Source organism: Macaca thibetana, chromosome 4, assembly GCF_024542745.1.
Source record: "Macaca thibetana thibetana isolate TM-01 chromosome 4, ASM2454274v1, whole genome shotgun sequence".
NCBI lineage: Eukaryota > Metazoa > Chordata > Mammalia > Primates > Cercopithecidae > Macaca > Macaca thibetana.
Genome location: NC_065581.1, coordinates 158,839,836 through 158,852,623, shown reverse-complemented (window position 1 = coordinate 158,852,623; position 12,788 = coordinate 158,839,836). Strand labels below are relative to the sequence as shown.

The 12,788-nt window shown below is 41.0% G+C and overlaps 1 protein-coding gene across 14 annotated transcripts in view; it reads left to right on the top strand.

Annotated features, from left to right (window-relative positions):
* Positions 1 to 207: 207 nt before the first annotated feature.
* Positions 208 to 12,788, top strand: part of LPA (lipoprotein(a)) — a 161,158-nt gene continuing 148,577 nt past the window's right edge. For all 14 annotated transcript variants that reach the window (XM_050789212.1, XM_050789210.1, XM_050789211.1 and 11 more), the window contains exons 1-2: positions 208 to 356; positions 3,257 to 3,363. In XM_050789212.1, the coding sequence (XP_050645169.1) occupies positions 250 to 356; positions 3,257 to 3,363 (214 nt within the window). In that variant the 5' untranslated portion in view covers positions 208 to 249. The remainder of the gene's footprint in view (positions 357 to 3,256; positions 3,364 to 12,788) is intronic.

The following is a 12,788-nucleotide window of genomic DNA, read 5'->3' as shown; positions in this document are numbered from 1 at the left end:
AACAGCTCTGACGCACTTAAGACTTAAATACAACCCACAGAAGTGCTGGCTTGGCTGGGAAAACCTATTGCTAAGCAGAAGAGCAACATTTTTTTTTTTTTTTTTTTTTTTCTTTTCTGGAATTTGTAAACAGCATTTATTCTCAGCCTTGCCTTTGAAATGTTCCAGTTGGAACATTGCTGGGCAGCGTGCAAACAGGAGCGAACGTCAGCCGGGGCGGCAGGGGGCAGCAGACCCCACACTTTGTCCATGCCTCAGGTGGGAGGGAGTGTCCGGCTCCAGAAACCTGCCGCGGGCTTTATCCCAAGCGACTTCAGCCAGCAGACGGTTCATGTCCTGAGGCTGCAAAATACGAGGTGGTAGTAGTGGGGGGCGTGAGGCTGAGAGTGGGGAGAGCAACACAGGGGCGCCAGGGTGGGAGCCGCAGCAGGCCCGTGACCGCCCGGAGGACACTGATGCTTCTGGAGCGCGCGCGAGGGTCCAAGGCGGGGCCGGACCGAGGCCGCCTGCGCTCCGCGGAGGCGCGGTCTGAGGGACACGAGGCGGTGGCAAGGGACAGCAGGCGGGGGCGCGGTCACCGGGCGCGGGAACGGGCGGAGACATGGAGGGGGCGCGGGTGGGCGGACTCCCTCCCGCAGGGCTGGGGTGGTCAGGCCAAGGCGGCTGGGAAAGGGAGGACGCTCGCCCCTGCGCTGCCAGCTGGGCTTTTCTCCTTCGTCGCCTGCCCTGTGTTCCAGGGCGCGACCCCGCTCTGTCCAGACGCTGGCTCCCGGACTGACCCTCAGGTAGGTGGGTCGGAGCCCCTGAGAGAAGTGGGGTTTGAGGGAGGGCATTTCCGTTTCCAACAGCAGGCACGGGGAGCCCGGATGCCCCAGCTCCTGGACCCTGGATTAGAAACTGGCAGGAGTAGGAGATGTTTTGTAGGAGGCTGCCCTCTGCTTTTCTCTGTTCTAACATCTGCTGGACTCAGGGAGTCTTAGCACCTGTATTTTTGACCAGAAAAAAATTGGAACAGCAGAAAAGCCAATGTGATGGGTTACGCCTTCTTAACGTGCCTCATTCAACGTTGTAAGTTCCTTCCACAGACTGATCTTTTTCGTGCAATTGATGTGATCCTATGTCAGCTATACAAAACAATTTTTGTTTACTGAATTTAGTTTAAAAGGCAAGAAGTTGCTTTCCACAGGGCACATTGATCCCCGGTGGAAAGGGATGCGTATGCCCTGAAACATGGAGAGCCACATGCGCTGCTTGGTTTTGTGTAGAAGTAACATGAGATGATCTTTTCACTGATTTTCAGAATTGTGGAGAATTCACTTAGGAAAATAAGTATGTGTATCAATGGATGACTAATATGGGCATTTACTTTAACTGATTTCACTGAAGCAGTGCTCCTAATATTTTGAGACACAGTTTTTATTTGGTTCCTTTTTACCACATGATCAATTAGCTTCTTACTTCATAAGTTATAGTGGGGGAAGGTACTTCCTATTTTCTCTTTAAATTTTTTGTCCCTTATTTAAAGAAGCAGTAGGCCTGGTGCAGTGACTCACTCCTGTAATCCCAGCACTTTGGGAGGCCAAGATGGGCAGATCGCCTGAGGCAGGAGAATCGCTTGAATCCGGGAGATGAAGGTTGCAGTGAGCCAAGATTGTGCCATTGCACTCCAGCCTGGGCGACAAGAGTGAGACTTCATCTCAGAAAAAAAAAAAAAAAAAAAAAAAAAAAAAAAAAAAAAAAAAAAAAAAAAAAAAAATTAGTCCTCAAGTCTCTGGCTAAATACAAAGCTGTGTATGCACAGGGAGAGGTTCCACAAAGAAAGAAGAATAAGGAACAGCTACTGGGGAAAGAACAACTGCAGGGGAACAGTGAGCTCAATGGAGATGCCAGAGCTCACATAGTACTTTCAGACTCTTTTCAGTGTATATTTTATGCTGAGATTTTTTAAATGAAATACTTTGTGTGGACAGGGAAAATTGGTACCAAAGGGAAACTTTAACAGTGAGGAAGAAACTTTCTATAAAGAGGACAGGGGACAATATACACAAAAGTCTGTGCTAAGTGTAAAATGAGCATATTCATCCTTAAAGCACATCAGAATTGAATACGAGTATTTATCCATTTCATTCATTGAATGAATTATTCATTCACTGAATCAATGAAATAAACACAGCTCTTTGAGGATTTGAGACTACATTCACCCTTTATTCATAGTCACCTGCGGTTTTGCTTTTCTCTGCATTTCTTTGCTGTTAGATGACTGCTGCATTGTTGAGTTGTATTTTGAGTGGATATTTTTGTTTGGTAATAGTGAAAATTTTAAATTGTAAAAAATGTATATTTATCCTTTCTCTCCCTTCTAAATATGTGTCACTGTAAAACATCATTCCCATGTGACAGTGTGTGCTGTAGACTGTTTAAAAATTGGGCAGCCAATTAGCAATGAAAAACAAGTGGTCCACCTTCAATATTTGCTTGTGGTTTATTTACATGCTCTTGGCACCAGTCCTAGACTCACATGTGCCCCAGAATAACATTCAGACTCTCAGCTGGTCTTGTGTTACACGTCCATGGTCCGATTCACTCCATGGTATACAGCACTCTGCTCCATGTCCCCTGGGCTGGGCTCAAGTCAAGCAGTCAGTGACAGACTTCATTCCCAATAACAGAACCAGTTTGCATGACTCCCCATACATGTTGCAGCTTTGAAAACATTCATCTCAATGTTCACACTTTCATTTAGTATCAAGTATTTTACTGGGTTCTTACAACCATGGTGTAGTAACATTCACTGAGGAGGAAATGGAGGATCCAAGGATGGAGCAAGTTGCTGTGGGCACACAAATGCATTTGCAATTTTACAGCCTCTTGGTGGCGTCTCAGTCAGACATTCTGTGTACTGATCAATGCCCTATTCAATTAATGGAAAAGGATGCACTCTGCGTGAGATTCCAGTTGTGCACAGAATATACATGAGAAGTGTGCCTTTGTCATCTCTACTTTCAAAGGTGAAGGCCACCAGCAATTTCTTGTATGCAACTGATGCCTTTCAAATGAAATCTTATATCTGTGTAGTCCGTAGGCAACCACAGGCAAATGTGAGAGTGAAACGCTATGTTCTACGTTGTTCTGTGTCAGTGAAGCAAGGCAGTGCCAGCTCAGAGGGCTCTGGGGCCTCAAAGAAGGGATGCCTGGTTGTGGGTGTTGCAACTTCCAGCAGGGCAGTCAAACATAACTGCTGATGCTTTTCTTTCAGTTCTGCCATCATCGCTGACAAAGTCATCCCAGTTTGTCTGCCATCCCCAAATTATGCGGTCGCCAACCAGACTGAATGTTATGTCACTGGCTGGGGAGAAACCCAAGGTGAGATAAATTCCAATGCACACATAATGAATTGGTTTTGACCTACAGTCCATGTGACAAAATGATCATTTTGGAGAAAGCTGTGCAAATTCCTGTCCATGAATGTGGTCCACCCACTCCTGATTTTGTCTGGGCACCTGTCTATTTCTGCATAATAGGTCTTCAAGTCACATGGTCAAGGGGTGGAAGACTGTTTCTTTGAGTCTCTCTTTTTTTTTTTTTTCAGAACCTTTTTTTTTCTATTTTAATTATTATTTTAACTTTTTTTTTTTTTTAGTTCAGGGTTACATGTACAGGTTTTTTGCATAAGTAAAGTTGTGTCTCAGGGGTTAGTTGTACAGATTATTTTATAACCTAGGTACTAAGCCTAGTACCCAATACTTAGTATTTCCTGCTCCTCTCCCTCCTCCCACTCTTTTCCCTCAAGTAGGCCCCAGTGTCTGTTGCTCCCCTTTTTGTGTCCATGAGTTCTCATCATTTAGCTCCCACTTATAAGTGTGAACATGCAGTATTTAGTTTTCTGTTCCTGTGTTACTTTTCTAAGGATAATGGTCTCCAGCTCCATTCATGTTCCTGTGAAAGATATTATCTCATTCTTTTTTATGGCTACATAGTATTTCGTGGTGTATATGTACCACATTTTCTTTATCCAGTTTGTCATTGATAGGCATACAGGTGATTCCAAGTCTTTGCTATTATGATTAGTGCTGCAATGAACATTCACATTCATGTGACTTTATGATAGAGTAATTTATATTCCTCTGGGTATATACCCAGTAATAGGATTGCTGGGTTGAATGTTAGGTCTGTTTTTAGCTCTTTGAGGTATCACTGGACTGCTTTCTACAATGGTTGAACTAATTTACAGTCCCACCAACAGTGTATAAGTGTTCCCTTTTCTCTACAACCATTCTGGCTGGCATGAGATGGTTTCTCGTTGTGGTTTTGATTTGCATTTCTCTAACTATCAGTGATATTGAGCATTTTTTCATATGCTTGTTGGCTGCCTGTATGTTTTCTTTAGAAAAGTGTTTGTTCATGTCTCTTGTCTACTTTTTAATGGAGTTGGTTTATTTCTTGTAAATTTGTTTAAGTTTTTTATAGATGCTTGCTGGATATTAGACCTTGATTTTTGTCAGCTTTGTCAAAGATCAGATGGTTGTAGGTTTGGCCTTATTTCTGTGCTCTCTATTTTGTCCCATTGGTTTATGTGTCTGTTTTTTTAAAATTTTTTAAAAATTATTTTTATTTTTTATCAGTACCATGCTGTTTTTGTTACTATGGCCCTGATGTATAGTTTGAAGACAGGTAATGTGATGCCTCTACCTTTCTTCTTTTTGTTAAGATTGCCTTGGCTATTCTGGCCCCTTTTTCATTCTATATAAATTTTAAAATAGTTTTTTAATAGTGCTGTGAAGAATGTCATTGGCAGTTGGATAGGAATAGCAGTGAATCTGTAAATTACTTTGGGCAATATGGCCATTTTGATTATATTGATTCTTCCAATCCATCAACATGGGATGTTTTCCATTCCCTTGTTTCTTTGAGCAGTGTTTTGTAATTCTCATTTAGAGATAATTCTCATGTAGAGATCTATCACCACCCTGGTTGGCTGTATTCTTAGGTATTTTATTTTTTGTGGCAATTGTGAATGGGATTGTGTTCCTGATTTGGCTCTCACCTTGGCTGTTGGTGTATAGGGATGCCAGTGATTTTTGTATTTTGATTTTGTATCCTGAAACTTTGCTGAAGTAGATTATCAGAGAAGGAGCTTTTGGGCTGAGACTTTGGGGTTTTCTAGATATAGAATCATGTCATCTGCAAACAGGGATAGTTTGATTTTCTCTTTTCCTGTGTGGATGCTCTTTATTTCCTTCCCTTGATTGATTGCTCTGACCAGGACTTCCAATACTATGTTGAACAGGACTGGTGAGAGAGGGCATCCTTACCTTGTGCCGGTTTTCAAGGGGAATGCTTCCAGCTTTTGCCCATTTGGTATATTGTTGGCTGTGGGCTTGTCATAGATGTCTCTTATCATTTTGAGACATATTCCTTCAATACCTAGTTTATTGAGAGTTTTCAACATGAAGGGTGGTACATTTTATCAAAAGCCTTTTCTGCATCTATTAAGATAATAATGTGGGTTTTGTCTTTAGTCACATTTATGTGATGAATCACATTTTTTGATTTACATATGTTGAACCAATCTTGCATCCCAGGGATGAAGCCTATTTGATCATGATGGATTAGCTTTTTGATGTGATGCTCAATTAGGTTTGCAAGTATTTTGTTGAGGATTTTTGCATCAATGTTCATCAAGGATATTGACCTGAAGTTTTTATTGTTGTTGTGTCTCTGCCAGGTTTTGGTATCGGGATGATGCTGGTCTCATAGAATAAAATGGGAAGCAGTCCCTCCTCCTCAATTTTTTTTTTTTTTTTGACGTTTCAGTAGGAATGGTACTAGCTCTTCTTTGCATATCTGGTAGAATTCAGTTGTGAATCTATCCAGTCCTGGCCTTTTGTTTCTTAGTAGGCTATTCATTACTGATTCAATTTTGGAGCTCATTATTGGTCTGTTTAAGGAATCAATTTCTTCCTGGTTCAGTCTTGGGAGGGTGTATGTGTCCAGTAATTTATCCATCTCTTCTAGGTTTTCTAGTTTGTGTGCATAGAGCTGTCTTTAGTAGTTTCTGATGGTTATTTTTATTTTTGTAGGGTCAGTGCTAACATCCCCCTTGTCATTCATAATTGAGTTAATTTGGGTCTTCTCTCTCTTTTCTTCTTTGTTAGCCAGGTAGCAGCCTATTTATCTTATTAATGTTTTTAAAAAACCAACTCCTGGATTTGCTGATCTTTTGAATGTTTTTTCATGTCTTGCTTTCTTCAGTTCAACTCTGATTTTGGTTTTCCTTGCCTGCTGCTAGTTTTGGGGTTGATTTGGTCTTGTTTCTCTAGTTCTTCAAGTTGTGATGTTAGGTTCTTACGTTGGGATCTTTCTTTTTGATGTGAGTGTTTAGTGCTATGAATTTCCCTCTTAACACTACCTTAGCTGTGTCCCAGAGATTCCAGTGTGTTATTTCTTAATTCTCTTTAGTTTCAAAGAACTTCTTGATTTCTGCCTTGATTTTATTATTTACCCCAAAGTCATTCAGGAGCATGTTGTTTAATTCCCATGTAATTGTATGGTTTTGAGTAATTTTCTTAGTCTTGGCTTCTATTTTTATTGAGCTGTGATCTGAGGATATTTTTGGTATAATTTTGGTTCTTTTGCATTTGCTGAGGATTGTTTTATGTCCAATTATGTGGTTGATTTTTAGAGAATGTGCTATATGATTATGATAATAATATATACTCTACTGTTGATAGAGAGTTCTGTGGAGGTCTATCAGATCCATTTGGTCCAATGTTGAGCTCAGGTCCAGAATATCTTTGTACATTTTCTGCCTTGATGATCTGGCTAATACAGTCAGTGGACTGCTGAAGTCTCCCACTATTATTGTGTGGACATCGAAGTCTCTTTGTAGGTCTCTAAGAACTTTCTTTATGAAGCTGGGTGCTCCTGTGTTGGGTGCATATATATTTAGGATAGTTGGTCTTCTTGTTGAATTGAACCCTTTACCATTATGTATTTTTTTTGTCTTTTTTGGTCTTTGTTGGTTTAAAGTCTGTTTTGTCTGAAATTAGGATTGCAACCCCTGCTTTTTTTCTGATTTCCATTTGCTTGCCCTTTATTTTGAGCCTTTGGGTGTCAGTACATGTGAGATGGGTCTCTTGAAGACAGCATATAATTAATTGGGTCTTGCTTTTTTATCGAGCTTGCCACTCTGTGCCTCTTAAGTTGGGCATTTAGCCCATTTACATTCAAGGCTAGTATTGGTATGTGTGAATTTGATGCTCTCATTGTGTTTTTATGCTGGCTTGTTTGTGTGGTGGCTTTGTGGTGTCAGTGGTTTGTGAATTTAAGTGTATTTTTGTACTGGCTAGTAGCCGTCTTTCCTTTCTATAGGTAGTGCTCTTTTCCAGATCTCTTGTAAGGCAGGTCTGGTGGTAACGAACTCCCTCAACATTTGCTTATCTAAAAGGGATCTTATTTTTCTGTTGCTTAGGAAGCTTAGTCTGGTTAGATGTGAAATTCTTGGCTGAATATATATATTTTTAAAAATGTTGAATATAGGCCCACAATCTCTTCTGGCTTGTAGGGGTTCAGCTGAGAGGTATGTTGTTGGGTTGATGGGGTTCCCTTTGTAGATGACCTGCCCTTTCTCTCTAGTTGCCTTTAACATTCTGTCTTCCATTTTGACCTTGGAAAAGCTGATGATTATGTGTCTTGGGATGATCTTCTTGTGTAGAATCTGGCAGGGATTCTCTGTATTTTCTGAATTTGACTTTTGGCCTCTCTAGCAAGATTGGGGAAGTTTTCATGGATGGTATCCTAAATTGTTTTCCAAATTGTTAGCTTTCTCCCCATCCCTTTCAGAGATGCCAATGATTTGTAGATTTGGCCTTTTTCATAATCCCATATTTCTTGTAGGTTTTTTTCATTCCTTTTCATTCTTTTTTCTTCATTTTTGTCAACTGTCTGATTTCAGAGAGCTAGTCTTCCATTTCTGAGATCCTTTCCTTAGCTTGGTCTGTTCTGCTATTAATACTTGGATTGCATTGTGAAATTCTTATAGTTTGTTTCTCAGCTCTGTCAGATCTATTAGGTCTTTTTTTTTTTTTTTTACCAGCTAGTTAATCTTTCAGCTTCTATATTATTTTATTATGATTTTTAATTTCCTTGGATTGGATTTTGCCATTGTGCTAAATCTTGATGATCTTCATTTGTGTCCATAGTCTGAATTATATTTCTGTCATTTCAGTTAGCTCAGTTTTGTTAAGAACCCTTGTTGGAGAACTGGTGCAGTTGTTTGGAGGACATGTGACCTTCTGGTCATTTGATTTATTGGAGTTCTTGCCTTGGTTCCTTCTCATGTCTCTGTGTGGGTGTTTCTTTAACTGCAGTGTAGATTGAGTACAGCAAATAGACTTCTTCTTTGGAGGTTTTCACAGGGCCAAAGCCTTGTACAGGGTCTTTATTTGTAGCCGACTTCTTGTTTTTGGTTTAATAATGGGGCATGTTAGCAAAGTATTTTTGCTGTTGAAGTTTTGGGGTGTGATCCATTTTTAATTTTAATGATTGTGTATTTCCTTTACACCTAAAACAAGCAGAAAATGAATAAAGGTCTTTGAGTCTTTGAATCCATAACTTCAGCATTCATATTGCTTCCTCGGGTAAGTGGGGTTTTCACCCAGCCCTTAAGGGTGTTAGATTATTTTTCACGTGAAATTAGCCAGATTGGGTTTCTAAACATGATGTGAAACAATAATTACAAAAGTTATAATTAAACTAGTCTTCTTACCAAATAACCACATGACTAATGTGTGTTGGAGGGTGTTAGGCAGGGGATCTGCAGCTAAGGGAGAGACAGACAGGCCCCATGGCCCCAAATCTAGGATAGTATTTAGTATTGGTTGATGGGTGAGAGTAAGAGAGGGAACATCTGTGCAGGACGTGGTATCAGCACCTGTACTACATCTTAGGAATTTCTTCTTCATTTTGCAGTATGCCCTGACAATAATTATATCCATCAGACTTACCCCCTTGGCCACTGGAACACTGAGACTGTCTTGGGATCTCTGCCTGACTTTCTCAGAGGTGCTGGTGAGGACATTAGGAGTCTGGAGCCCTAGAAAACCGTTCTGACTCTGCCACTAGCCAAACAGACCTGGACAAGGCATGTTACCTCTTTGTACCACTTGACTCCAACCCCTCATTTGTAAAACCAGCATGTTCAAGTGGTGTTTTCCACATCAGCCTTTTGCATAAGCTGTCATTTGAAGAAAGGTTTTGTTTGTTGTTTTTTTTGTTTAACAAAAAGGTTAAAAACCACTGGTCTAGATAATTGCAAAGTTTGCTTTCCTTTCCTTTTTCTGTGCTTTTCCTACTATTTTTAAGACCTCATCCTCCTTGGTTTCTTGATCCCCCTTTCTGCACTCCCGAGTCTGGGAACACTGAGACCAACTAAAAGGAAACTTGGCAAACGAGGAATACCTTTGGGTGTGCCAGGCTGCTCCCAGTGTTTTGCATTTATAAAAATTTAAATACTACAAACCTCTAAGACTTAGATATTATTGTTCCTGTTTTACAAATGAGGAACCTGAGGCTCAGAGAAGGTGCAGAATGGCACAGGCAGACCTGAATTAGAACCCTGGTTCCCACTTACTGGCTGTTGGGACTTAGAAAAGTCATGAGCTCTCGTTGATTGTTTTCTCATATGAAATGGGGGCTGCAGGGTTGCTGGGGGAGAAACAATAAGAAAGTGCATCCAGTGTCGAGCACATGCTAAGCACTCCATCATGGCAGCTCCTGATAATAATACAGAATAGAGTTGTATCTAACACGACTCTTGCAAGTGACAGAAAATCCAACTAAAGTTGGATTAAGCAAAAAAGGAGAATTCTTATTGAGCTGAAAAGTCTTCAGGGATGGAGAACTGAAGTTTCCACCCCACTGAGTGGAAGCCGCACCCCTCCCGAGCTCCAGAAGCATCAGTGTCCTCCGGGCGACCACAGACCCGCTGCAGCTCCCACACTGGCGCCCCTGGATTGCTCTCCCCACTCTCAGCCGCACGCCCCACTCCTTTCACCCCGAATTTTGCGGCCTCAGAAGGACATGAACCATCTGCTGGCTGAAGTCAAACCGCTACAGGTTTTGGCAGCTGGACACTCGCTCCCACAGGAGGGAAGGGCGTGCGGAGAAGTGTGGGGTCTGCCTCCCCCTGGCGGCCTGGCTGACGTTTACTTCTGTTTCCACACTGCCCAGCAATGTTCCAAGTGGAACTTTTGGAAGGTAAGACTGAGAATAAATGCTGTTTACTAATTTCAGAAAAAAAAAAGAAAGAGAAAAAAAAAGCTCGCTCTTATATTTAGCAGAAGGTTTTCCCAGCCTAACCAGCACTTTGGTGGGTTGTATTTAACCCTTAATTGCATCAGCGCTATTGCCCGCAGGTGCTGGCATTACCCTAGGCAGGAAGTTTCAGGACAGTGTCTCTGAAAACTCCAGGCTCTTGGATGAAGCAACCTTTCCACATTAAGTATGTAGCAGGAGCAAGTTTCTGCAAAACAGGGCTTTCAATGGGCCTGTTTCAGAAGAAAATGTTGGAAGAGCTGATTTGTAGTGTATTTGTTGTTGACTTTGCAAAAACTAAAACTGACCCCGTTGAAGGTATTTATGGGTATGAACAATAAATAATGGAAAGGATCAAAATAGGAATGTTTCATTCAGTTTAACCTGACCCATGCAGTGCACTTCAGGCCCTAGACTCTGGTTTGAACTCTGCGATTTCTACCGTTCCTTGGGTTTGTTTGCTTAATTGCTCAGGCTTTCAGACTGATCAGAGTTCTGTGAATACAGTAGATGCTCCATAAATGCTTATTCTGGGTACTGCCATTGATGCCTGTGGCAGTGACTGCAGATGAGCAGGCTCCGGCAGCAGAGAGGCATGGCTTGGAAGTCCTGGCTGCAGCATCTATCCGTGCTCCATCTGCCACACTAGCTGTGTGACTTTTGGGAAGTTATGAAACTCTACTGAACTCTCTATGGGTAAAATAAGAGTAGTAGTAACAGCACCTCCCTCGTGGGGTTGGAGTGAGGAGTGAGTGAACTGACCTGTGTAAAGAACTTCATGTGGTGCCTCATATATGTGTAAACTACTCATTGCACAGGGGACTAGTATCCAGAATATACAAGGAACTCAAACATCTCAAGAGCGAAAAACCAATGCAAGTAAAAAAAAAAGGGCAAATGATCTGAACAGGCATTTCTTAAAAGAAGACATAGAAATGGCCAAAAATGTGTGAAAACATGCTCAACACCACTAATCCTCAGGAAAATGCAAATCTAAACCACAATGAGTTATTATCTCACCCCAGTTAGGATGGCTATTATCAAAAAGACAAAAAATAATACATGCTGGTGAGGATGCTGAAAAAAGGGAACTTTTCTACACAGTTGGTGGGAAAAATAACGAATATCCTATCGTTTGCAGCAACATGGATGGAACTAGAGGACAGTATGTTAAGTAAGCCAGGAACAGAAAGGTAAACAGTGAATGTTCTCACTCATAACGTTACAGTAGGTAGTTAGTAAGGTATGAGTAGGGCAGAAGAGGGCTTCCCCTTACCACTACCCCAAACACACAATGGGAGTATTGCCAACCATCAGGTGATGGTCAGGTGGTTGTTAACTGTCTTTCTAAAGTAATAATTGGTCACAGCTGGCATCAGGGAAAGCCGTCTCCCAATAGATCGAAAACAACTGAAACAGCAGCTTCCCAATAAGATCTCAGGAGTTGGGTGAGTGGGGAGAAGGAACACAAGACCCTAGAAGCATGCCAATGTATAAAACCCCCAAGTCCAAAGGTCAAGTCACCCACTTGTCCCTATTCCAAGTGTGCTTTCCTCCTTTTTTCTCCTGCTCTAAAGCTTTTAAATAAACTTTCACTACTTCTCTAAAAACTTTCCACAATCTTGCTTTCTGCCTCATGCCCCTCAGTCAAATTCTTTCTTCTGAGGAAGCAAGAATTGAGGTTGCTACAGATCCATATGGATTTGCTGCTGGTATCAATATGTGGCCCCTAAGAAAAGCTGATCTCGAAGTAAAAATTAGAACAGAGGATGCTAGAGGCCTGGAAGGGTGGGAAAAGGGGGAATAGGGAGAGATTTATTAAAGGCTACAAAATTACAGCTAGATAGCAGGAATATGTTGTAGTGTTCTATGCCACTGTAGGATGAATATGGCTAACAATAATATATTGTATAGTTTCAAGCAACTACAAAGAAGATATTGAATGTTTCCAACACAAATGAGTGATAAACATTTGAGGTGATTGACAGATATGCTAACTACCCCTCTTCGATCTCTATACATTATATGTATTGAAATATCTCTATGTACTCCATGAACATGTGCAATTATTATTTGTCAATAAAATTTTGTAAAATCTTGACCTCGTAGAATTAGACAGTAGAATAGTGGTTACCAGAGGGTGAGGAGGGTAGTCAGGGAGAGGAGAATGGAGAGAGGTTGGTCCATGAGTACAAATTTCGAGTTAGAAAGATAAGTTCTAGTGTTCTATTACACACTAGGGTGAATATAGCTAATAATTATGTGTTGTGTAGTTCAAGATAACTAGAAGAGAGAATTTTAAATCTTCTCACCACAAAGAAAGAAAAAATGTTAGAAGTGAGGGGTATGCTAATCACCCGATTTGATCCTTATACAATGTATCCATGCATTGAAACATCACACTGTACCCCATAAATATATATAATTACTATGTGTCAGTTATAAATAAATTAGAACTTCAAAAAGGAGTACAG